At 41.5% G+C, this 27,969-nt stretch overlaps 1 protein-coding gene across 4 annotated transcripts in view; it reads right to left on the reverse strand.

Moving 5' to 3' along the window:
• LOC133965329 (adhesion G protein-coupled receptor B1-like) overlaps positions 1-27,969 on the reverse strand; it is a 65,980-nt gene that overhangs the window by 32,396 nt on the left and 5,615 nt on the right. For all 4 annotated transcript variants that reach the window (XM_062399818.1, XM_062399819.1, XM_062399816.1 and 1 more), the window contains exons 3-6: positions 21,488-21,563; positions 14,551-14,653; positions 14,369-14,412; positions 5,671-5,797 (exon numbers count right to left, since the gene is read on the reverse strand). In XM_062399818.1, coding sequence (XP_062255802.1) covers positions 5,671-5,797; positions 14,369-14,412; positions 14,551-14,653; positions 21,488-21,563 — 350 coding nt within the window. The remainder of the gene's footprint in view (positions 1-5,670; positions 5,798-14,368; positions 14,413-14,550; positions 14,654-21,487; positions 21,564-27,969) is intronic.

Here is a 27,969-nt window from a genome sequence, read left to right on the forward strand (position 1 = left end):
GCTCATCTGGGCAATGTCTGCAGTCACTCCAGAATGCAGTGCATGTCTGAAAGCAGCTTTAGTTACATGCAGGAAGTGTTTCTTCACCAGAAGAGTGACAGTGCACTAAAACCTGGAACACTGAGAAATCACTGCTCCTGGCACATAAGCAGACCTGCACCTGACCCCCATGAATAACACAACTTAATGTTTTTTACTCTCTTGAACCAAGAAAATAGAAAATGCTAACTAGAGAGCCATAGAGCCTTTTTAAGAAAAGGCAGATGAAACAAAATGAAGAGTATGTGAAAAAGATATGTCAGGTTACATAAGCTTCTCTTCTACAGAGCATAGGGCTTTACATTTGAAAATCACAAAAAACCAAAATATCATAATGCATACATTTTTAATTCCATTGTATCATATATCTGTGTTTGGTTCCACTTCAAAGGTGGAGCACAGATGACTTATACATCATTGGATCTTAATGTGCTGACACTCAAGTCACCTGAAAGCATGCAAACTGCAGTGTTTATGTATTTGTGTCTGTCACAATGAGGACTAATTGACCAAAAAATCCTCGTCACTGCAACTGCAGGCTCCTGACGCCACATTCAAACTGAGGAGAAGCCTTGCGCTGTCTTGCACCAGCAAAATGATCCAAACACAGGCATTTTCTTTCATCCACCTTCCCTCCAACACACAAAGGTCTAGCAGTGGCAGTCTACCGGGCTCAGGCTTCGGTGTGTGTGTGGTGCCTTTGGCTGCGGTGCATTTTTCTCTGTTTTTCCTTCTAAAAAGCCTGCAGCAGAGTTGGACTGAGCAAAAGGGACACGAGAGGTGGCAGTGAGGGAGTAAATGATGTAGTAAGCACAGAGAAAGGGGGAGAGCTAAAATATAATGCGGTCTCCGAGCATGAAAAATGGTGTGATGAAATGACTGAAATAGAGAAGAGAGAGAAGGAGGAGAGGAGTGATGGGGAAAAAGAGAGGTTGGGGTGTTTGTCATGCTGGGGCTGTAGGAGGCTAGCTGCAGACAGAGCGGCTGGGCCATTTAGAAGCTACTGTTTGTTGCAGTAGGCGTAATTAGCATGGTAGCCATGGCTGTCTCACAAAATAATAGAATGTGGGGGAAGGGATAGCAGCTCGAGGAGGGGCGAATTGCCTTTTCCTCCATTTTTGGCAGAAGAAGCCGTCACAATTTAGCTTCCCCCAGGGTGCATGGAGCCCCCAGGCTGCAGCAGAGCTGAACAGGCTCTCATCTGCACAGGTGGATGCTTGGCGACAAGGAGGACAGCAAACCGAGGCAGCCGCATTATTGGTTCAGCAGCCATGCTCCAGGCTCTGTGACGCTTTACTACAGTTGGCAAAGCAGTGCTTTAAGCTAAATGCTAATGCAAGCGTGGCAACATGCTCACAATGACAATTTCATCTCCTATTTACCATCAGTGGTTCTACATGGATTTGTACAGATCTAAGGAGGCCCTCTGGTGATATTTGGGTTTGGGGGGGGGGGGGGGGGGGGTATTGCCTGGCCAATAATAACACATGGGACGAAGACAATAAGTCGTGGCCACAAAATATTAATGCATGGGAAGGATATAAATAAGCTATGTCCACTAGATAAATAAGTCAGTAAAAGTAACAACATTGACCTGTTAGTGGCCCTGGATGAAAACTTCAAACAAAGTCATTAACAGTCATCCTCACTGTGGATATTCATATTTCATATTTCATGACAATCCATCGAATAGCTGTCCAGACATGTCAGTTATTACACAAATGTCTACTTGCTGGTGTCCAGTGGCTGGTTCATGAACATTTTTGCAAAATAATTATAATAATATGAAGGTTAAAAGATAACAAAAATAATCTTTACAGACAAACAACAGAAAATTATGTTAAGTCCCGCCCTCATGCACAACATCCAATGGAAGGGCCAGGGTATATAAGCTGGCCCTGTATATCCTGTATACAGTGGGTGAGGAGAGTATTCAGACCCCTTTTAAATGTTTCACTCATTGTTTCATTGCAGCCATCTGTTAAAATCAAAAAAGTGAATTTGATTTCTCATTAATGTACACTCAGCACCCAATCTTGACAGAAAAAACAGAAATGTAGAAAGGTTTGCAAATTTATTAAAAGAAAAACTGAAATATCACATGGTCATAAGTATTCAGACCCTGAATTGCTGTGACACTCATATTGAACTCACATGCTGTCCATTTCTTCTGCTCCTCCTTTAGATGGTTCTACACCTTCATTAAACTGATTGGACTTGATTAGAAAAGGCACACACCTGTCTATATAAGACCTTACAGCTCAGAGTGCACATGAGAATCATGAGGTCGAAGGAGCTGCCCAAGCAGCTCAGAGACAGAATTGTGGCAAGGCACATATCTGGCCAAGGCTACAAAAGAGTTTCTGCAGCACTCAAGGTTCTTAAGAGCACAGTGGCCTCCATAATCCGCAAATGGAAGAAGTTTGGGATTACCAGAACTCTTCCTAGACCTGGCCGTCCAGCCAAACTGAGCAATCGTGGGAGAAGAGCCTTGGTGAGAGAGGTAAAGAAAAACCCAAAGATCACTGTGGCTGAGCTCCAGAGACACAGTAGGGAGATGGGAGAAAGTTCCACAAAGTCAACTATCACTGCAGCCCTCCACCAGTCGGGGCTTTATGGCAGAGTGGCCCGACGGAAGCCTCTCCTCAGTGCAAGACATATGAAAGCCCGCATAGAGTTTGCCAAAAAACCCATGAAGGACTCCCAGACTATGAGAAATAAGATTCTCTGGTCTTCTGAGACCAAGATTGAACTTTTTGCCGTTAATTCTAAGCGGTATGTGTGGAGAAAAACAGGCACTGCTCATCGTCCGTACCCACTGTATCTGTTGTCTCTCAATCAATCACATTTTATTTGTCTCATAGGGCTTTAACAAGGTGCAACATCCTCTGCACTTAACCCTCAACAAGAGTAAGGGAAAACTAATAAAAAAAGACTTTAAACAGGGTAATGTTATAAGCAGTCTTGTTCTAATCATAGTCCTTAGAACCTGTGGCATTACACATTTATTTAACTTAACAGGTCATCCATTATCCTTCATTACTTAATTAATCCAATGATAATTTAGTATATGAAATGTCAAGAGAAAAAAAGTCAAGGAGGCTTATGTTCCAAATAGTTTCCTAGATTCCAAGGTGATGTGGTCATATCTCTTGTACTGTCTGACCAACGGTATATTAAAACTGTTGTGTCTTGTTTAGTTGTTGATCAACTAATCAATTAATCAACTAATATCAATAATGTCACCTAATTCTGTAAACTTGAATTAATGCATTTCTAAATAGAAAACAACTGTATTTAGAAAATTACAATGAAACACCTGTCATGCTGGAGTTTCAGTGTGATGTTCTACTGCCTGAGCATCAGACACATATGCTTTGCTCCATAGTCCCAGTATTTGTTGTTTTCTGCTGCTGTAACTGATGCCGGTGGAGCTGCTCAGTGTGTCAGCTTTCAGCTTGTCAAGGTGTGACCCCTCTGCCACCCTCTGCCAAGGCCCTGCCCAGGTAACTGAGCTGAACACTAGCTCTGGTCTGGAGACAGAACTACAGGTCACTAACCAAGGAGCGTTTTCATTTATGATTGAATGAATGAATTATACAATAATACAATAAATCATGAAACCAAGTAAATGTAAAAAAAAAAAACAATGGCAAACAGCCACCACACATTGGAACTACAGCAGTGTCCTTAAAGTCCTGTGGTAGATTTGGCCAATCAGCATTGAACACACCAGAGGAGAGAATTCCTTGATCCCTTTTGTTTAAACTGAAGTGAGGAGGAAGCAGCTAACGCACCAGCCAACACGTCTACAACTCAGACAGAACCAGACTGAAGCTAAAGACCTGAATCTCAAACAGAATTATTTGTGGTTTCAGGAGCTGTTGCATTATGGAACCACAGCCAGACACAGTGAATGTGTGCAATTTCACATGTGACAACATGACAGCCAGCATAAAGCACAGCCAAAACATCTGGATGCCCCTGGTGGTTGGCTGCAGTACAGGTCATAAACCCTGCCTTCTCCTTGATAGCAGATGGGACATGGATCAGACAAAACAAATCAAAGTTCACGCAATACAAATCATGATTTATGTAATTTTTGTTCTGATCCCACTGGTGTATGACCAAGTCTCTGGTTTCAGTTAGTTATTCAATGCTATGAAAATGTGATGAATAATCATGATTGACAGCTGAGTCTGACCCGGCTAGTCGAGTGCATGTATCAGTGGGACCTTGAGGCTGCGGCGCAACCCCTTCATTACTACTGCACAAAATGACGTCACCAGCACAAGATGGCAGCGCCCATATCAACATTTTTCAGCTTCATTCTTGCACAATAGAAGGAAGCAGTCTATGATCCCAGCAAATACAGTAACTCCAAATTGACGTGATTAGATGCGTGTTAATCCATAAACTCTAGATATCTTTCTCCACAATAGGCTTGTGCTTTAGGCTTAACAAGCTGAGCCATACCTTTAAATTGCAATTGACTAATTCGCTGTCGGCCATCTAATTAACCAATGAACAATTGGACGACAAAGCACAAATGGAACACACCACTGCAGCATGTGAACATGAGGTCTGCCTGTGCCAAAGCCATCACGCTGCACAGTACCTTTACTTAAAATAATCAACCACCCTGAGCATAAAGAATCAAACGTGGCAGACTCACGGTGGCGAAGCCGAACCTTTTTCCTCGGTGCGATCCACAGCTTCCCCTGGCAGAGCCTTCCTTCTAGGCCGCAGGATGAACGGCACGCTGCCTCCTATGTCTTTAAGAGAGCCTCGGTGCCCATGCTGTTACCAGGGCAACTAGTGAACAAATTGCTTCCGAGGCAATTTCCAGTCTAATAATAACTAATCGTACGGAATGAAAATTTCCCGCAAAGACACTGCCCTTTCCCCCAAAGAAACTGGGACATGTTTGAGTCACTGGGGTTCTGCTGCGATAAAAAATCAAAAAATTCCATTATCACATACACACACACACACACACACACATACACATTGCTGGCTCGCTGTGTCCAGCTGCAGCAGCCACCATGTAAGGGAAGTGTGTGTTAAGCCTCATTAAAACATTAGAACATTTGGCATGTTCTCTGTGGGGCCTGGTAACCATGGAGACAACGGTGACAGTCTAATATGTTAACATATGCTAATATGGACATTGAATTGTTGGTGTTTCGTGTGAAATATGAAACGTGATGGTGCTGGGGGGGGAGGGTGCATGCAGGTGATCATCCGCTTGAAGGTAGCATTAAATCCCACTCACCATGTATGAATATTAGCAGCGTACATCTGACAGCTTAATGCACAGGTTAGCACCGTCTCCCTCTAGGTGCAAACTGGACATGTATATATATATAGGCTATATATAATCTATAAAGCCTATAATAACCTTTCAGGATGGTTTTGGCATGTGGAGACAGGGAGGAGGAGGAGGAGGAGGGAGAGGAAGAGAGGAGAGGGAGGATCTGTTGATATGTAATGACAATGACGCCCTATGAAAAAAAAAAAACAGCTGATGCATTCACAAACACAAAAAAAAAAAGCCTCACGGAAAAAAAAATCAACACGGTATTCGACACCTTTAACACCAAGGAAGTGAAGGGAGGTAGTGGCACTTACCATGTCGGGATTGAGCCGTGCTAAAATGGCGAAGGTGGACTGTCTGTCACACACGCATTTGGTTCTGAATGAGTCGAGTAGCACGGTTTTGCAGCCCCTGGCAGACCAGGATCCCAGCAGAGAGGAGCTGCACGGGAGAAATAGACACACACACACACACACACACACACACACACACACACAGACACACACGCGCGCATACACACACACACACACACAGGCGAACCACGGACACACAGAGAAGCGTTGCGGTGAATACAGAGACAGTCCCCAGCAAAAAAAAACAAAACAAAAACAACAGCGGTTGAAATCCCACCGCGTCCCACCGTCTGGTTCACCCACTGTCCACCTCCGCCGGGCGCAGGAGACGGCGCACGGAGCGAAGTGCAGGCGGCGGTGAGGAGGCTGTGAGGCGGCGTGCTGCAGCTCTCTGCCTGGATACATTACAGCAGGCAGCCCCCTGCTATCACCAACATCATCCCCGTCCATCCATACATTATTATTCATTTTATTTTTTATTAAAATGATAATTTCTTAATATTGCTGGCATTTTAATTATTATTATTACATTTATGTTTCGTATTAAAATATTAGTAAATCAATATGCTACTAAATATAATCCCTACACCTAATTTCTTAATTATGAATTGATTATTATCAGTTTTGTTTATACATCCATTTTTATATATGTTTGCAAGTTTAGTCTTTAATAGAAGGCTACACTACGGTTTATGGCGTAGCACAGCTGAATTCTGGGAAGTCCTCCTTCAATGATAAAAAACTAAAAGTTTTTCCCTCAAAACCCGTCTGCTAAGCAAAGAGAGTCCAGTCAGGGAGAAATCTCAATTTGAAGAATTAGATAATCAGCTTTTAAAAATAGTTTGTCGGTGACCTCTGCTCCGATGTGACATGGGTGCTGATGAGGTTATGTGGAGCCTCATTACTGACAAAAGCTCAGGATGAAAAGTTGAGAATGTAAAATGTTTAATATTATTTATGGCTCATTTCCCTTTCCTGTTTCAGTGATGATTAGATATGACTTTGTAACTTTGCACTATAGAGGCAAAGTAAAACTGTATGACCTTCCACCTGTCCATATTTAGTTATATATTTCCCCTTTCCTTGCATGTTTGTGTGAGTTGTTGGGCGTGGCTCTGTTCACCTGTTCCTAACACTTTTATGGCTTTCATCCAGTTTCTGAGACTTCTGCCTGTAACTGCTTCCTGTTTGCCTGCACCTCAGGTTCAGGATCCACCTCCTGTCAGTTACCTGCCTCATCCAGCTTTGTCCTCGTCCCCCGGTTGGGTTGCACCACCTGCCTCACCTGCTCTTCAGCTTACCTGTTCCCAGAACCTCAGTCTGTGCACTACCAGTCTTTTCTGCTCTTTGGAATCTCGTCATCGTCTCTAAAACTAGAACCTCATTACCTCGTTTAACAATAAAACTCTTAAACCTGTCTCTGTGTTACTCCAGTCCAAACAATGCCTAACACCTCACTTTCAAATTCAGACTTTAGGTAAAAGAACTGGAGATAGATGATGCTAGTACTGTATGTAATATATCATCTTGCAATTGGCATTGACTTAATCACATACTAGGCAGTTCATCATGATTTATGCTCACTTGTGGACAGAACACCAGCCATCCAAAGGTGTTTTTATTGTTTCATTGGTGAATCAAAGCAGTGGCCTATAACACATTGTTCCTGTAGGATTTGCTAATTTGACACCGCTGGCAATTAGACAGCAAAACTCCATTAGACTACGCCGCTGACACGGGCTGGCCATGCATTAATCTGCTTCAGCGCACAGAGATATTAAGCAAATAAGTCAAATTGATGAAAAAGCAGCTGGCTGTTATGAATTAACAACAGGCAGCACCAGGCGACAGACTCTAATTCTCCTCACACACATTTACATCAACTTGATTGACCTGAATTTACATCGACTTGATTGAGCAGCGAGCAGGTTTTGACTCAAACTTGTACTCTGGCCATGGAATCCAAATTAATTTGTCAGGCACTGACAATAGCAGGCACTTGAAATGTCAATCACGCTGCTCTTTCAAAGTAGCTCAGATAAATATATAGACCCAGATAAAGGATAAGCCATTAGAGCATGATTTATGTATGTGTTTAAACCTTGATGTACAAGTCTGATTAATAGAATTCAGTTGCAGGGTTTGACTTTAAGTTTAAACAAATTAGAAAAGAGAGAGTGGCTTCGTATGGATCTGTCAGGTCGAACGATGAATCTGAATTGATTATATCATAATCTCTGTGATGATAATATATCCTTGCTGAAGCTTGATCATCATTTTTCATAAAGGGGCTGATGGTGATTAGCTTGATGACTAATGAACCTGTGGTTTGTGACACTGTCAGTCAAGCTTTGACACGAGTGATGCAAGCTATGTCCCAATTCAGGCGCCCATTTGATTCTTCAATTGCTGGGAATGGAAAGACAGATTCCCGAGGTGTAGAACCTTAGAAATGGTACAGTCGTGCATTCTTCAAATGCAGCCTCCAAATGATACAGCCCCTGAATTGGGAAACAGCAGGCTCACTATTCTGCACATGTTATACATCACCAAGTCCAATTCAACCCCAAAGTTCACCGGACACAGCTGCATCACTTTCCATCTCCATTGTGATTTGCCAGAGACGCTCTGTTGCCTTTCCAGTTAGTGCCAATATCAACCAGAGGCATGAGCAGATATAAATTCTGAGGCTTTCAGCTTTGCTCCCCTGTCTTCTCACTCCAGCTCCTTGTTTCCTAAAGCATCTAACGGCTAAGATGACCCATTAATGGATCATCATTATTGTAACTGAAGACACTTAGAAAATGATTGTTAATTAATGGGTTCTTCCCACCCATTGTAGGAGGCTGAGGGCCCCTTAACAATGGTCAAGCTAAATTAATCAAAGTTGACTTTCTTAAAGTGACTGAACTATAAAGGGCAGCGAGCAGAACTTCCCCGTTTACTGCAGTGTGTGTGTGAGCCCCGGGAGGTGACTCAGTGTTGACATTAGCACATCACCTTTAACAGAAATCCAATATATTAGGACTCAGTGCAGTTTCTCTGTATGGCTGACGTGATTAGGGCCTCTCTGTGAGCCACACATTGGCCTCCAGACAGCCTGGCCTCACCGTCTAATTGGATAATTTAGGTGCTGGTGTAGCAGCGCCACATGGAAGAATGTCCTTTGCCAAGAACAGGCCACATGGATGAAAAGCAGTCTGCCAGCACAGAGGAAAATAGACAGTGGGCTCCACTTTGTATCAGGGCATTGAAAGTGCAAAGAGGTGGATGTAAATCCACCTTCTGTCCGCCTCCTCTGCTCCTGTTTTAACTGCTCTTTTTTATATCTGTCTTGCACCTCCCTCCCCTTCACAGAAGTGCTACCACAACACAGAAGCACCCCTTTAAATATAGATTCTCCCATTTTAACATTACAAGAATATACAGTTCCTTAATCTTGTTAATCATGGTCCTATAATCACCATTCTTTAATTTGACTTAATTTAAAACTTTCCTAACACGTCCATAGCCAGCAGCTACAAGGTTAACATTATTAGAATATTCATCATCAGACAGCTGGTGAGTTGGCTGGTTAGACTGTTCGAGTTACAATGGATTAACATGCTCTGAATATAAATACAGTGAACTGGGTGCAGCCTGTCCCCTGTAATGCAGCCTCTGTCTGTTCATATGAACTTGTAAACAAACATGACCCCTGCCCACTCACCTTCACCCGCTCTCCTATAATGGTAATATAGAAATTGATTAGTCCGCAGAGGTCCGCTCCAATACTTTTGATGAACTGAGGCATCTCAACATAAACTAGACAGCAAGATTGATCTGTATATGATCCAAAGCAAGGCTATGAGTGGCTGCAGTCTGCAAACACAAATGTGGAACCTACATAAAAACAACTCTTTCCTCACAAAGGACCTGAAACTGTATCCCGCCCTGTACTGACTGTTTGAAGTCATGCAAGTATATGGAATGTTTCCTGTTTTGTTTTTTGCTGAAGTAACTTGTCTGCCTTGATCTACAGCCCTACAGGACCTTTCTATGCATACAGCACTGGTCCAAGTAATATTTGTAATAATAATAATGACGTGACTTTAATTATTTGGTCGGAAACATTGATAATCAAACAGTAACATCTTCAACCGTTGCACGAAGAGATGACTTTTAGAAATGTTGATACCAATGTCAGTACGTTGGTTTATCGAGGAGATCTGTTAAACAGTATTTGTAAACAGCCGAGGCAAATGAGTGTTCTTGATTTAGTTTTACGTTGCGTGATATGACTTCGAGTAAGAAATGAGGGAAATATCAATGAGATCTGGCAGATGTTTGTCGAATTGGTCAAATTTGTTTCATTATGACATTTAATACAAACTAATTCCCAGGTTCTCTGTTCTCACATTCACATCTCCACCTGGTTTAACAAGGGATATGGACCATGAGATATAATCTGGCCAATGACGTGATCATGGACCATTGGTTTTAATAATCATCCCCATATGTGCCTGCACTGTGATCGGATCTCACTATAACAATTATAAGATAAACAGAGCCGGTGAACATTGTGTGGTATCTTCATCAACCACTATGTAAAACTTGTATAACCAAGGACACTTTCTTGTGGTCTTGTATAATGTAACCTATGCTGTAAGAAAGTCATCAGGCCTAAGTCTCAGTAAATACTGTTAATGATTCAGTCATTTGGGCAGATGTTGAGATTATACCAAAGCAGGATAATTAAAAGTCAAAAAGGAGACTTATGTTTTCATAACAACAGGTTATGATTTGATCATGTGCCTGTAAATGAATAGACAAACAAATCGTACAGAGTGTTGTTATAAACATAATGATGCCCTTTACAGTTGTTACTGTGCAGTAAGGCGGTCAATTTATAGTCAACGTTATTAATATTGTGAAAAATGGGACAAAGTAAATACCGACTCTGTAATTATCTTACAACAACTCACAGTGCATAATGGCAGCAGTCGGCGCATCGGTAAAATTCAGTCACTGATGTATTGCATGCTCGATTAATCAGTAAACCAAGTTATTGTTCCCTTTGTTGAAGGGAAATATTGAAAAAGCAGCAAGCTGTGCTGCATGAATAATCATTCCAATGAGCCCTCTGAGAAGTAATAAGTGGCATTATGATTTCAACACTAAGGATGACAAAAAAACAACGTACGGCTGACTTTATGTAATACAAATTACTTTAAGTTTGATCACCGTAACTTCAAATTCCCATTCACTTTAAACCAAGGTAGTGTAACTGAGTGAAGCTGTGCTAGTTCTCTAAATGGTGTCATTCCTGCATAATGGGACATTGCGGTACAGTGTCTTACCCTTCACCACCTTTAATTTATGAAAAAACCGAATATTTAAGTCAGTCATCCAATGTTATTGTGAAGGGGTCACTTTCAAGGAACATCTCCAGGTCACGTACGGCGGGGGACCTGCATTTGCATGTTGTTCCCCATCTGCCTCCCCTCTCATTTCCTGTCGACTCTCTCTAATAAAAGGCATTCAACGCCGCTGAAATTATGATGGAGATTCTTTATAATGAACTTCCACAAAGACAAATCGATTGCTTTCATACGAGTGTGTCAGTATTGTCAGATGTTCTCTTGCCCTGTCTGGAAGCAGACGGATGCCAGATCGCATTAAGTTCAAGTATTTATAGTACATCAGTTAAGACGCACTGCAAAAACAAAACTAAGTAACACTGTCACAGTGAGTGAGGCTGAAAGAGAAGTTGCTGATGGTGGTGTTATTGATTTCAGGAGATTGACGCGTGGGGCGAGTGAAGGCCCAGGCTGCCTCACAGCTCTTATCAACACGACAAGGACGCCTCCTCCGATAACAATTTCTCCCCCAAATATTAACTCATTAATCATAGCTGCTGTCCAAGATGGATTTTAATCTTGCATAGAACATGTCTCCCCGTAGCCCCAACCCCCAACCTCAATATGCCAGATTAAATTCTTTGTCCTTGCTACGTCTCTGTCATTGTCTCTCCTGCCGCGTCTGGTCCCATGTTTGTGGAAGGTGGATGTCTGGGAAGTGGCCAAGGTCAACATTGTTCAAATATCATGGTAATAATTCTTGATTAAAACTGCTTAAAATGCATTAAACTGATATCAGACAGAGAGCATATATAAATTGCCGGATGAAAGTTATTTTTCAAAAATATTTCAATAACGTAGCATAGAGATATATAGCCTTCTGGATGATAAAGGAAGTGGAAAAACCCAACGGAGGGAGCGAACTGTGTGAACGATAAATTACAGATTTCATCAGTACGACAAGAGCCATGTCTGTCTCATCACTCCTTTGCTGCTCGGAAAATCTTGTTTTAAATATTCTTCTCAGTCACTCATGAGTTGTTTTCACTTCTATGTCTCCATTTTTAATTTAGCACTTCTGATTCTCATGAATATTGACCTCCAGTGGGGGAGTTTCACAATAAAAGCCCATAGTAGCAAAGGAAGGGATCACACTGGGGTCTTTGGTATAAAATATTGGTACAGGATTTGTTGTGTTTAGTGGTTTAAAGGGGAAAAAAAGCCAACTCTATATTTCCAAAAATAGAAATATGATCAACATCTCATCCTGAATTTATCGACTTTGGATGAATATGGAAAAGGTTGTATAGTCAGGATGTAGAGGGTTCTCTTACCAAATGTTGACAAAACGTTTTCATAGAAATGTGGAATAAGATGGAAAATTGTGCCTTCGATATAAAGTCCTGGTTCTTCTGCGATGAGGTGATTTGAGCCTCAATTCAAGAGCTTCAGGGTTTTTTGAATGTGACATAACGCTGTAAGTAGCAATTATATGTGACTGTAGATGTCTCAACTGTCTTGTTGAAGCCATGTATAATCTTCTATTATTAATGCAGGCTGTCGCCTTAAAATCCATTCAGTCTCTAAATATTTATCCACTTTTCCCTCGTAATCATTTCTGTCTCTTTGTTTGGCTTGTTGTCTTGCTACAGGTCTATATGTGCCAAGCCGAACTTCTGTTAATCCCTTGACTGAGATGACGAACGTTCTGCTCTCCATCTCTTTAACACAGGTGTATGCACCCATCTAAATGCAAATGTCCAAGCCTGCACCGTAAAAAAGCCTGCAAAATATTCCCTCTCACTTACTGCCCACGCTCTAACTGCTCACACAGTTTTCTTGTGTTAAACAAATAGGACACTTAAAAACAAGGCGCAAATGAGAAGTGCTTTGAATCTGGCCACAGAAGCAGTCAAATTGAATATGTATATCTCTCTTTCTTCACCCTGCATGCTCACTGCCCACTCCCTCTCTCTGGCTCAGACAAGTGCGAACTGCTCTCTGTCGTGCGCGTCGATGCGTGGGCCGGGAGAGGGAGGAAAGCTGTGAGCGACACTTTTAATTTTCCACATGCTGCATCAGTGTCGTAGCGATGATAGCGTGGGGTTAGCGTTGTCCCAGACAAGAGCTGCCAAGCTATCCCACACACTCTGCGGCGCACTGACTTTGTCAAGATTAAAAACACTGCGGCCGGCCGTGGAACTTTCAGTGGGAACAGGGTGTCTCCAAAACGCCCACATGAAGCACAGGGAACTCCCGCAAGTGCTGTTCACCACATGTGGGTTTCCCCGGTGTTTATGCCATTGATACTGGAGTAATTATATCTGCCTAGGAGGTTATGATTGTCATTGCAGTCTGTCTATTAGCAGCATTATGCCAAGGACTAAGAACCCATTAACGTTTTTCCAATTTTTACTGATTGGTCAGGGAATGTTTCATTGATATTGATGAAAGAATCAGGGTATATTAAGGAGACTGAAATAGCTGCTCATTTTTGTGCCATAAGAGCTCAACATGTGTCTCAGCTTAGTGGCTCTTAAAGATAGAAACATTTACGCTTTATTACATTAAAGATGTTTCAAGAATCATGACAAAGAAAAAGTATAAACTGCTGATGCTGATAAACCATTGCAGCAGAGGACATCGCTCCAGTGAGGTGGAGGCTTCGGTGAATATTTCAGTCCCATGCGTCATGTCCATCATCACTGTTCTCACTGACTTGTGTCACATTTCCATTAGACGTGTCACAACGTTTGCACCTCAGCCAAGCTTGAAAACTGGTTTGCAATATTCCAGCAGTTACTGAGACATTTACCACTAGAAGGGATATTGTTAAAGTGAACAAGAAATGGACTGTGGGAAGCCAAAATCTTTGTCTTCTGGGTCATCTGAGGAGCAGGAGAGCACATTTCATGGCAATCTGCCACTGAAACTTTGATATTCCCTGAGTACAATTGGTCCCTTAGTGGTATTAAAAGATTCAATGATGGAGTTACTAAATGTATTGAGTTTCATCCTCTGGGAAGGATGGATGCACTTTTCTTAAAAATCTAACCAGCACTTTCTTCCAGTATATTGGTTTGGGCTGAGGTTTTGTTGAAGTGCAACTCCATTAGAGATTTACTAATGGGGATAGTGCAGCATGGGCTGTGATATCCTGACACGGAGCTGGATCAAGCCCATCAAATGCTGGATTGCACATTCCATTTCCATCACAATCACAACAATTAATAGTTTCATGGATCCATTTTTGAAGAGCTAGAACAATCCAGTTTGCCATATTAGCAAGTTAGGGTGTGTAAGAATATCGTGGATCTTACCTGTCGCTCTCGTCCCAGGTAATACAGGTCTGGTTAGTGGTCCCCTAAAAGATGGATAATCAAGAAAAACAAATGGTCACCATTGAATAGAACATTCCTACTAGTCAAGCATCATATCACATAAGCCTAATATAAGATAATATTCAGAATGCCTTTAGTAGAAAATTGTATCTGTCACTCACGTTGTACAGGTGAGTGAATTCGACAACTACCGGAGCAGAGAGGGAAGCAGGCGTGGGCTTGATCGTCACTGACAAAACCTTGGAGTTGAGGACTGTGGTGTTCCTAGAAATGAAGAAGAGAAAACTCAGCATTGTAATAAGTCTTACAAGGGTCCTATAAAAACCTGATGCTGAGGGCACAGAGTGTAGTCAAGGACAAGGAGTGTACCAAGTACACTTTGTTATTTTCAAAGTCAGTTGTGCCTGGTGCACCAGCAGCACAAATGGAAACAGGGTGGACTCAAAAAGAGGGCGTATTAGAGGTTGTAACAATTCAGTCATCCACTTGAAATTCAGAATTCATCCCGTCATGACGAGCTGGCTGTTTAAGAATCCTTTGGAGTTGCTTTCATAGTAAACATATTGTCTAGAAGATACAGAGCTTGGAAATTGGAATATGTATCTAGCTCTCAGTCTAGATTGATCTGTCTTACATGGAAAATTGCTGGCAATCAGGTAAATAAATATTAGTGAGTGAGCTATTACTGAATAGGTACAATTGTCTAAATAATTAAGCAACACTGTGGTGCTAGTTTTTTAAACAATGGATCTATCATGCATAATTGGTTGTTTAGAGACTGCAAAGAGAAAAGACACCTGCTGCATGCAGATGACTGTACAGAGATCCAGTATAGAAAAGGCAATTCAAAAAACATCCTATTAACTGTCATTGATTAAACACCGCTGGTAGGAATCACTGATTACTTTTTATTTTGTCAGTCCTTACTCTTTAACCAGCCCAGCAAGCAACCATCAGTCCTTGCACAGACGAAGCATGGCTGCCATGCGACTACAGCCTGGTGATCACTGGCCCGGCTGACGCTTTGCATTCTGTGCTGGATGTGCTGAAAAGGTTCCTCTCCAGTGAAGATGCAGCCGCCTGTGATTCCACCATCTCCAGGCTAAATGGATTACATCTGTTGTCTACCCACACCCTAGCAAGTCAGCAACAACCAGGGGTCTGATGTTGCACTGCTCCATGCTCCACCTGCGCCACCTCCCCCTTCTGAACTCAGCATGGGGAACTTTACATTAAGCTATGTGTCTGCCTCTCTTCCACATCCTTTACACCAACTCTATTGGCCACTTTCACCACCGCATCTAAACATTATGATAACAAAAAAAATATGTCTACAGACAAGCAATTGGATGAAAGTGACAAAAACCAGGAAAGTTAAATGGACTCATAAGCACGCCTTGTCTTAATAACACCAGAGAAATAAAGTGAAAATGCAGAAAAGCAGAACCTAAATGCAAAAAAGAAAGAATGTTCCACTTATCATGAAGCAGTAAAAGATGGCAGTTTCTAATATGTCTCCCACATCCCAGTAACAAACCAAAAAAAGCTGCCATGACCCTTGATTTTAGTCTAATCCTCTCTAAACTTTTATCAAAAGTTTTAGAGAGGATTAGAGTTGAGTAATCTTCATGAATAACGATTTAATCTTATAAAATGTTTCCACTAACATCATAGCTCTGGAACTACACTCATGAAAGTTCCAAATGATCTCTTACTTGTTGTCTTTACTTCTTCTCAATCTCAGCTCTGCTCAGATGCGCATTCTATTCAGATTGACTGGATAAAATAATACTTTGCAAACATGTTGTGGTCCATTCTTGACCCCTTCCTCTTCTGTATATGTTCCTGCTGTCAGATATACTACATATATTGTGTATTACATTGGATATCAAAAAAACAATCAGGAAAATCTGTTTGCTCCTGCACAGTAAAAACAGACCTTACAAAAACTTCTCGTCTCCTTGTATGCAAATGCAAAAACTGCAACCTGAAATCTGGCTTCACTGTTTGACAGCGTTTGGGAAACCAGTTCCAGGAGTCACTGAGTCATGCTTTTAAATCAACTGAGGAGCATTTCAAAGATCAGGTCTTCACACACTGTCACGCTGTCCCACTTCCATTCCTCTAATTCAAAGTTGAGCCAAAAAACAAACGTAGGCCTTCAGCTTGTACAAAACTACTATTCTAAAATCGACTTTGGCTTTAACACAGACTAGAAGAAAATATAATTTAATTTTAATGATTTGAATATACTTTACTGACCCTCTAAAAGCATTTAATTGATTTTGCTGCAGTTATACTGCTGACTTATTTCTCTTGAATATACCACATCACTGCCTCAGCTCTTCTGTCTGACTCAAGATGACTGAACCTTTGCAGTCAAGGCCCGTCAGCTCTGAAGCTCCCTGTCTGAGGATTTATAGAATCAGTAACATCTCTTTTTATTTCTTTGTTTACTTAGCACCCATTTTTTTTTATAGTTTATTTAGCTAATATTTGAGTGCTTGGTTTATTGTTTTAGTTTATGAAAGTTTTTTGGTTTTTCTTAATTATGTTGAAAACCATGTGAAGTACTTTATAACTTTGTTTTTACTACTATTATGAAGCTAGCAGATCTGGGGTTTTGTAACCACATTGCCTTGAGCTATGAAGTAAATGCTCACAATAAACATCAGCCCAGAATCACTATGCAGACGTGTTCATATTCAGAAGGTAAAGTAAAGTCTTCAAAATTCGCCTAAGTTTGCTAATGAGCAATATTCGATGTATTGGATGATGACTTTCGATTTTAAACTGATGATGCTGCAGGATAATCACACAACTGCTAATGTGTGCTCCACATTACTGATCTGTTTAGTAGATGGAGAATCACCAGTATCATCATCATGATTCCCTCTTGGGGGATCTCAGTGTTAATTGTATTGCTATCCATCAAACAGCTGAGAGAACATTTCATTTGAATTAAAAACTGTTAAACACATGGAGGCAAAGGAGGTTCAAATAAATAATGGGATGTACTATGATTGAGGTATTTTAAAGTTAACGTAAAAATCTTTGAATTGGTTGTGATGCTGGATGAAATGTCAGAAATCTTAAAATGTGTCGCTTTGACTCATCCTTTGGGAAACATTAACGGTTGTAACCAAATGTATCACAATCAATGCAATAGTCATGAAGCCATTTCAGTCAAAACCAACTTCATGGTTCAACTACTTGAGATCACTATAACCAGAAATTCACTGCAATTCATCCACTAACCGTGAGCTGCAAGTGGAGAACCAACATGGTGGACGATGTGGTCCAAAATTGCGAATAAATTCTGAATATTAGCTGAGGAATAATCCGAGTGAATACTATCAAATGCAACAGGTCCCATAAGCTTTTAAAAGGCGGGTTGACATTTTAGACATTTTACAGTTTACAAAAGGTCACACAGCTGCCACCCAATACTACAGCATTTCATCAAATCCACTTTGAACAGTGAAAGGCTATGTTGTGTCTGATGGGATCAGAACCAGTCATAAGACATCATTGCTAAGCAAAACATGTAACAGTTTGCTGACTCAGCCATGTCTGGTTGCCGGAATCACAGCAAACATACATATAATCCAAACTCCTAAACCCAAAGAATCTAAGGTGTTTTCTGAAGTGGTCCACATTTCTTTTCAATACCTATATCTTATACCATTCATGGGCATTTTTATTTTACATTCGTCCTTGCTGCTTAGTATGTATTGCAATTTCTGCCTTTTATAGGTACAATCAATCATGTGGAAGGAGACAATCAGTAAAAAGTGAATTGCTACTGGAAGTACTGACACCGAAAGCTTCCAGTCAGCCCGACATGTTCAACAGCCCATGCTCCGTTTTCCAGCTCCTCTCATCATCACCATATCCTCTATGCACAATCGCACCCTCACCATTCCAAAACACAATCAGTCAACTTAAACTTTTTTGTCATCGAGTCTCTTGCCTCAAACTCATCTCATTTTCCTCGAGACGGGACTCAAATGCAGAAAGAGGAGACAAGGATGTAAAGGACCCCCCCCCCCCCCCCACACACACACACAAAAAGAAAACTGAAGAAAAATGAGCGGCAGCGATCAAGAGATTCTGAACTAAGTGGGAGTACTGGAGAGAGAGAGCGAGAGAGAGAGAGAGAGACTACATTTCCCTGTTCCCATACGCTACCACTTCATTATGTGCTTTAACAACATTATCATAACACAGAGCTTTTTACCACGGCCGAGGATAACAGACTGTTTCTCACAGCAGCCTGCATGCATTCTGTATACACACTCAAAAACACACACACAGGCACATAAATATATGTAATTACACAGGGCTGCACGTACACTGCTCTGTTGAAATAAATGTTGATCATCAGAACAACAACATCAGCAAGTTGTGCGAAGAAATCCCTTTACTCACAGAGATAAAAGACATACACGGGGCCACCCACCAACAGTGCCGCTGTTTCTGCATCTAATCCTAGTTTCCATTTAACTGTAAACATTCACTCCAGCACTGATGTAAAATGGCCAGACGGTGCTGTGATGATCCATTAAAAACCTCTGTGTACTACATCCAGACGCACGGTTCATCGCTTTCAGCAGCAAGTTCCTACAGTTCAATTCGAAGCTGGTTCAATAACGGGATTTGTAAACATTGCGATATTGCACAATCGTTGTTGTCAAATGATCTATGTGACTTAAACTCTTTCAACTTATTTGATGTTTTAGATTTAAATATCACAAGTTTGTTCTTGTTAGAGTAACTTGGAGTAATTTCACACTGTAAGAGTTTGTACTTTGTACATCCTTGTTTGCTCCACATTCGTCCAGTTGGATTAAAAGGCAAACAAAAAGCTCAATAGAAATTTGTAATACAATAGAATTTGTATTGCAAAATTACAACTTTGGGTTTCTTCGAATCAGAGTCATGGTATTTTGGTAGTTTTCTAAAATAGCAATGGATACAATAAATTGAAACAATGATAAATTGAACCTGATCAATCCCTTTTTTCCTATTCTATCTTTGTCTTATTCAGTCTTTTCTTTCCTTGAGTGTCTTTTCTGCAGTAGCTGACCACATGTGCATGTTCCTCTTGAGGAGCAGTTCACTATCTTCAGGTTTATAATGAAATTTATCAAGCTATGGGTCAGTATGGTTGGTTTCTTTGAGTTTATGAATCACCATTCTATCTGTGAACTCCAAATATCGCACTACTTTTGTATGCCCCCACCAACCAGTGCAGCATATGCCAACATAAGGTCAGATTTCAGTGGTTGGACGGCACTGTGACCTTTGACCTTCAACCACTGAAATCGAATCACTTTATCTTTGAGTCCAAGTTGTTTTATTAGACTTAAAGAAATTTCCTCAAGGCATTCTTGAGACATGACGTTCAAGAGACAAATGGATGATTGAACGGATGAATGAACAGACAACCCAAAAACAGAAAACCTCCAGCTGCTGCCTGTCGTTGTTCACCTTGATCTTAACCATGATCTGTGCCTGACACTATAGTCTGCCTAATGCCCTAATCCTACTGGACCTTCACCGAAGCTGCCACAGATCAAAACCCACTAATGACAACGGCCGTATTTTTTATGAGAACACAATAGCACTTAAACTTTTTACCCAGGCTGTTTTCGTGGTTATTGTTTTAAGATTAAGATGATTAAGATACAGATTCATTTATTTGTCCCAAACACATGAACAGACATGCACACTCATGCAGGTAGGGAAATTTAACCTCTGCTTTTGACCCATCTGGTGCAGGACACACAGAGCAGTGAGCGACCATGTACGGTGCCCGGGGCGCAGATGTTGGGGGAGTAAGGTGCCTTGCTCAGGGGCACTAGACAGGGTAGGGAGAATCCTCTTGGATTTTTGGACAGATCAATCCAGGTTCGTCTTTTTGTTGTTTCTCCATGGAGTCGAACCAGAGACAAACCAGAGACCTTTTCTGCCCATAGTCCAAGTTTCTGCCACTAGTCCACCGCCTCTCCCTATCTACCTGTCTGTCTCTATCTATCTGCTTCTCAAGTCTCTTGGTCCTTATTACTTGTTCTCGAATCTGCATGAGTTCAGCATCTGATTCACTCTGAGGGACAGGTCATAGGTCACTTCATAGAGGGAGCGAGACAGAGACGGGGACAGAGCAGGTGTTGTTATTCTGCTCTCACCCGAATGTTTTGACTTAACAAAGAAAACTCTAGTTGTTCACAAATTATGATATCACTGATAAACGCAAAGCCATATTCAGTGAAAACACACCACAATCACATTCTATGTTCATTATAAATCAAATATAATACTACATGTACATTTATTTCTGCCCATTCATTTGTTAACGCCTACATTTCAGAGGTGCACAATTTTGCGTGCTAAATTGCCAGTTGCAAATAGCTTGACCTTAGTTAACCCAGCACAATGCAAAATCATTCCGTTCACATGTCTCCTGTTATTTGCATGACACTCCTATTATCATGCAATTAAGACTGACACATACACTGCTGACCCTTACACCAGAGTATTTCATGGTACTCTGTCCAATTAATGTTAATAGCACACAGCAGCTAACATGGGGACCACCATTAGGACATATTGAGACTGTAAAACTAAATAAATCCGACCATATCATACTGCACAGCCCCATACAGATGTAGCAAGGGTTCCTAGCACCACAACACATTGGACCATTGTCGAAAAGAGCACTTTTGTGTATTTCCAGTGACCACTGAAGTAAAAATGCTGCAATGACCCTCAATCAAGATCATCTCTGTAGGAGTGAAACGATGAAGAGCATGAAGTGCAGCTGAAAGCTCAATAAAAAGCTGCTAATTAGACCAGAATGTTTTCTTTCATTAAAGCTGTACAATTAAGTATATTTAGCACTATTTCTTTTAAATTCTACAAAATGACTTCTCATATTCTACTGATCAGCCACAAAATGTTAAATCCACTTCCTTTACTATGAGGAAGTGTAGTTTGGTTACATTTGTGAAAGCTCTATTATCACTTTCCTTGTCTGTGAGCCTGGGTTCAAGATCAATCATTCAGTTGAGGTTGTAAAGCAGGCAGCAGTCTTACCTCTGCAGAGTCAGAATACTGCCAAGGTTTCTGTACAGAACGATGCCGGTTACGAATGTTGAGGAGTCGTCCGAATCTGCAGAAGGGAAGAAACAGAGGTACACACACTGAGCACAGATGTCGAAGTCAGGAAAGACAGGAGTGTGTTTGGAGACCTAAATGGCTCAGTGTCTGTCAGTAGAGCGGCCTGCTATACAGGAGAATGCAGGTCAGCCATGCTGCCTCCACTCCTCCCGCCCCTAGAGCTGCAGAGCTCTTTCCACTGGAGCTGGCCTACATGACTAGTCAGCTATAAACACTGTCTCTCACACTGCTTTAAAGTCACACACACACACACACACAACTGCACACTCACAACTTCATTCAGGCAGGCACTGACAGTAACACAGACAGATATCAAAAGTTAAAAGCAAAGACTTGCTTTTTGAACACATATACACACACACACACTATAACCATCCGTGCATACACACAGCATTGTTTATCTTTTTCTATCTGATATGACACTGCTAATTTCCATAATAATGTCAGATAGAGGCAGCAGAGCCTGACACTGTCCTCACCCTGAGAGGAAAAAAAAGGCAATGTTGACAAAATTTCACTTCGGCAGTGAAGCAGTAAAGAAACACGAGCTTGGCTGAAAAGTGTCTGAGCCTCTACACTGAAGTGCTCGTCAAACTATGGTCCAACATCCTCCGATTTTTCTTTTTTGTATTTTGTCGTACAAGCCCTGACATCACGTGACGTTTTAACAACATTTGCATATATATATAACTAGCCTGTATGTTTGTCTGGTCGATTAATCATACCGCCAATTTACAAAAATAACCATTATTAGCCTAAATAAACGTAAAATCCTTATGTTTTCAGATTGGTTGAAGCACAGGTTTCAGTCCTTTTTCTCTTCTAACAATATTTGTATCAACATAGCCAAACATCACAGGGTTTCCATCGATAAGAAAACCTTTTTTAAAAGCCCTGTCTTTTCTAGATATGCCAATATTTAATATCATTCTGCCCAAGATAAAGCCTTGGATCAGAGCTTTTTCTCAAAATCTTGTTCTGCATTTCATGTCATGTGATTACATGAAGGATTTTGGAAAAACAGCAGAATATTAGTGTTGATTTAAAATTCATGGTTAAAGCAGGGATATTCACCATCTTGTCCTACATTCTAAAAAATGACAAACACTATTTCCCATAATCCCTTGACTGTTGTGGGCTGGACATTGGGGCCTGACAAGGCAAATCCATGTCTGTAATAACTGCAGGACAGAGAGGACCGAACAATGTAGATGATTTTAGACAGCTACAGAGATTACAGTTGAAGAGTAGGAAAAACATTACTCCAGAAGAGCGTTGGTGAGTTTTATGGATAAGGACAAAACCAAGTTATGATGGGATAAATTGGGAGCTGTATTTTGTGTTCTTTCTGTGCTTACATAGTTGTTTATTCTAATTCACTATGTAATCTGCATTCTTTGTTATGTTTGGCATAATGTCTAGAATGTGCATGCATCATTTTCTGTGAATCCCTTGTGGTTGTTTAGACTCTACTACAGTCCACCAGTATCAGTGATGGGTTCTGTAACAAAAGGCGGTTACAGAATGGGGATACAATGACGGTTTAATGATGAAAAAATTATCCAATTAGTTTGGTAAAAAAAGTTGTATGTAACAGCTTAACTGGTCAAACCCATTGGTGCCTGATGTAGCTGCAGCCAAGATCGGTCGTTCCCAAAGACGTAAAAGGCAACAAGAAATTAAGCGAAACACAAATACACTGCTCTGATGGAATTGAAACTACAACTGCAACTCAGTAAACATCATCCCCACATGTTGGACCCGTGAAGACCTGCAGTTGACACAGTGTAGTGAGTAGTTCTCCAGTACTGTCTGACTCAACACTGTGCTGACATTGTGCAATTCAGATTCACATTTTAAGTTTGCGGTATTTGCCCGGGGGCCTTACCCTCGGGTCAGCTAACAATAAGGCTGCCATGGTTACCTGAGTGACACCTGAGCTCATACACATTGACCCAGTTTGGAAGCCCTCCACTGAAGCGGAGATAAGCCAATCATAGAACCTACGTTACTGAGAGTAGGACTTCTATTGGATGGTATTGATCCATGCAAGTGGCTACAGCCGCCTGCTGCAGTCGGGGGAAAACAATGTTCCTGTACGGGAATACATTTGTCAAAATTTGACTGCCGGGATAGATAGAGGCACACGCAGGCCTGGGGCGAGGAGAGGCCTTCTCTTTTCGGGCTACCGTGTCAAGGGCAAAATTAAAAAAATTAAAAAACATCTTCGGGGCCATCTGAAGACATCCAGCTCTTCTGCTCCAGCACACCACATGGCTGCCTGAGAGAATGCAGCAGTGTGCCAGGCAGCAGGCAGAGGCTGTAGCTCCCAGGCAACAGCTGAGCTCCCGTGGGCATCAGGGGGGGCAACCAAGGAGGATATTTGCATGTGTGTATGTGTGTGTGTGAGAGTGATGAAGTATTATGTATCCTGTTCATCAACCCTTTGGCTGGCCCATCCAATATGCTCAGCCAAACTCAGTCTGTGCCCGATCACAGTAGCCTGCAGGGGCTTTAACCAGTGACTCAATAACTTATGTCTGTGTGCGAGAGCTGAAACCGTTTGTAGCCAAGTTTCCATCTATATAGATTAGTTTTTACAATTTATGTGCCAATGATTTGGTTGCATATGCTGGGGTGTGAGTATTAATTTAAGTCATGCAGAAGATTTCCCTACTCGCGTTGCTTCAAATGTAAACTGTAAAGACAAAAGCATGAACTCCGAAACTCATTATGGCTCAGTCGAATTCCTGCTTCTGACCCGGCACTGCACTCGCATTGTGTGCACACTGAGAGCTCTCTTCAACCAGTTAACAGTGGGAGCAAGTGGACTAGAAAACTCACTTTAGCAGTGAGTGTGCACTTGCACTTCTCCAATATTACTCCATTACCTCTTAACAGAAGCACACATTAAGAGCGAAGTTAACATCATGCAGATTTAACGTCCGTCTCGATGCTTTGTCAGGTCTGATTCTGTTCATGCACATGAAGCTTTGCTGTATTTTGCTCAAGATAAAGCTTAAAATGAGGAAAATATCCCTTTGTTTCTAATTTTATATTATTTGTATTACTACTTGTGAAATGTGAGATTATGTTTTCTGTCCATTTGAAGGGACGTTCTTTGTTATGAGCTAGCACACGATGTAATGCAACATCTGGGGGAGACAGATGTTGAGTGGCATTAAAAAAAAAAAAAGTCTTATTTTAATTAACAACTCTGGTAATGTTAGAGTCTTGTTGTGTACAGCAGCTAATGTTATCTACACAGCAGCATCAGTTAAATGTGGGCGCACATTAGCTCACATTTATTTAAAATTCCCTGGAGCAAAGTAAGAACTAAAGATTTTGAGTTCTGAGATCAGTCAGTCTGAGCTGAGAACACAGAGAAGCTGTGTCCTGGCTCATTCACATCCAGTCTTTAGAGACGGCAAAGGCCAAAGAAGTTCTTGTGTATGGAAATGTCCAGGTTGCATCACCAGCTTATCCCACCATACTGGTGCATCTGTAGCTACTTTGAGCTGCTGCCCTTACTGAAGCTCTGCTGCCCACTGTTAGCATTGTCAGGGGTACACAATGAATTCTGGGATAGGTTATCCTGAAAAGGATCTTCCCACATGATCCTTTGTTGCCCGATGATGGAAGGAAATCAAATTGGCGGCCACGTTTATTTGCACCGCTGTGACACCACCAGTCTTCAAATGCAGCCCCTGAGGGACACAGCCCCTGAAATGGGTCAGGTTTAGATTGCTAGCGCGCTGTAGCCTACATCTGTACAGATGTTACCTTGGCTGTGGATGAATAAACACTGATTAAATCAGTGACTGAAAAAAGCTTTACACAACATTTTAGCTCATTATAGATACAAGTGAGAAAAGAAACAGACATATCATAGAAGATATGTGAGTGGTTACCTGCTTGTGGTCTGATTCAGCTCTCAGGCAAGTGTTCTTATGATGGTGTCATACAGCAACATTCATTCAAAAGGGTCAGTGGTCAAGTGTGCCTGATTTGTTGTTAAGTGGCTAATATTCGCACCAGTATGGTTACGGTTTAGATGTTGTATTGCTATTTTAACCATGATTGTAGGTGATTGTTTTTGTTTGCACAACGTAAAGTGGAAGCAAATCGAATTCTTCTCGTAAAAAACACTGACTTTCTACTGCACAAAATACATTGTCTCTGTTGTTATGGAGGCCACCACTTCTCCTTTTCATTTGAAACAAACGGCTTATATCAGAACATTTCCAGAGATGTGGAAAAGGGCGATCCATCAGTGTAAACAAGACATCACAGAGGCTTTTTAATCTGTGGGAGCAGGTCCAGGCTGTGTGCATAAAGAGGGCTGGCTGCTGGTGTGACATTACCACCGTGGAGACCTATCTCCCAGCTGGGGAGGAAATTGTTTCTAATTGCTCCTGATTGGCTCCTGTTGACTCCTGATTAGGAGTGACAGCCTCATTAGCATGCGAGCAGTACGCGGCTCTCTTTAATGGTGGAAAACATCCCGGCTGACAAATAACCCCACTGCTACTCAAGAACTGGGGCCGTGGCACCTGACTGCCGACAGCGGTGAGGCTCAGCTTGTGCTGTTTGTCACGTTTACAACTGGTGGTGCACACATTTGCCTCCCAAACCATTTTTCAATGATGATGGAAAGTCCCAGATTGTATTTAGTATGAATGTTTCCTATGTGTTCAACAGAAAATAAAGAACTAAATCTATGGCTTCTACAGCACTAATCAGCGGTTTTCACACATGGATTCCGGAGCATTTGGGTCAAATGGGTCCAGACTTTCACACGTGAATAATGCAGCAGGAGATGTTCCTCTCCGACACATTCACATCAACACAGAAGGTAGGGATGACACTGCGGTATGTATAAATTCCACTGCAGAGATCATGTGTTTTTGTTGATCGAGACTGGTGTCAGCGCTTATCACCTTAAACTCTCATTGTGCGTGTTCTGGCACCGCTTTTTCAACCTGAGATATGTAGGCTTCGTCTCTTTCCTGCTCTCACATCGGCTCATTCAGACAATCTACAGGTTTTTACCTTGGGGGCTGGCATGAGAAATCTGGAGAGAGTCCAGAGCGAGTCTCTCACTCTGAAATTGTATGTCTGTATGTAAGGAGATTATCCGGAGTTCGGAGCATGTCTGAAAGCAGCTGTAGTAAAATACTGCAATGAACCCCGTCTCCATCAGTGATTTCATGAAGTCATTATGAACCGAGCCACCAGCCTCCTCAGTCGAGCCGCCACTCATATCATTTAAAAAGAGCTGCCCATCAGATCTGTTCAGGGAACAACTGAAGCGCAAAAGCTACTTTGTCAGCTCTACTGATGAGTAGAGTGGCTTTCAGATACACTCCTGAGGTCTCAGCCCTCACTCCAGTGCAAATGAATGCATACGGAATTTGAGTGCGGTGCTCAAAGAAGTGAGAATGGGCTAGAAAAGTTTAATGACGCTGAATTGTAATTTTCAGTGGTGATTATTGAATCAATTACTTAGTCTAAAATCTAAGATGTGACTAAATTCTTAAAGTAATTAATTTATTTAGCCTCAATTAATTATGTTGAAATTGAGGAATACAGCCAATCCTCACATATATATTTTCACAAGCACATTATGGCTCTTTAATCATTGTTTTATCTATGACTCTAGAGTTGTATATATCCTTATGTCCATAAACAAATAAGTATGTAAATGCTCCTGTTTGGGATTCAGGGCCATCAAGTTGTTATGGCAGATGGGCTTTGTATTAACATTTCATGAAACTTATTCTGTCCTTATTGAAGACAACGTGCCTCCTTTGTTGTACAGCTGCTGAACAGCGGGCGACGTTAAATCATTTTGTTATCCTGCATTTTTTATTTGCAACATTAGATTAAAACAAGTCTGTGAGCGCTTGTCTCAGCTGATTGCATCACTTTGCAGATCAATGGTTGTAAACACTGTTGTATTCTTAGGCCTGGTGCAAACTAGAGGATTTTCCACCCTTGACTGAATTTTTTTTAAAACGTGAGAGATCACAGACATAATTGGCGGCTGTGGCTGAGGGGTAGAGTGGTCGTCCTCCAACATGAAGGTCGGCAGTTCGATCCCCAGTCTGACTCATCTGAATGCCGAAGTGTCCTTGGGCAAGATGCTGAACCCCGAATGGCCCCCCCTTGAATAACAAAGTGCTGCGAGTAGATGCACTGTATGAATGTGTGTGTAAATGTGGTGAATGTAAAACTGTACTGTAAAGCGCTTTGAGTGGTCATCAAGACTAGAAAAGAGCTATATAAATAAAAACCCAAACCATAATGAAGGATTTCACCAATTTTTGTCGGAACACAAACAGACCACACCGTGTTCGTGTTTCTTCCTCTTCCTAAATGGCAGTTGAAAAACAAAC

The sequence above is a fragment of the Platichthys flesus genome, chromosome 11, assembly GCF_949316205.1.
Source record: "Platichthys flesus chromosome 11, fPlaFle2.1, whole genome shotgun sequence".
NCBI classification, from domain to species: domain Eukaryota; kingdom Metazoa; phylum Chordata; class Actinopteri; order Pleuronectiformes; family Pleuronectidae; genus Platichthys; species Platichthys flesus.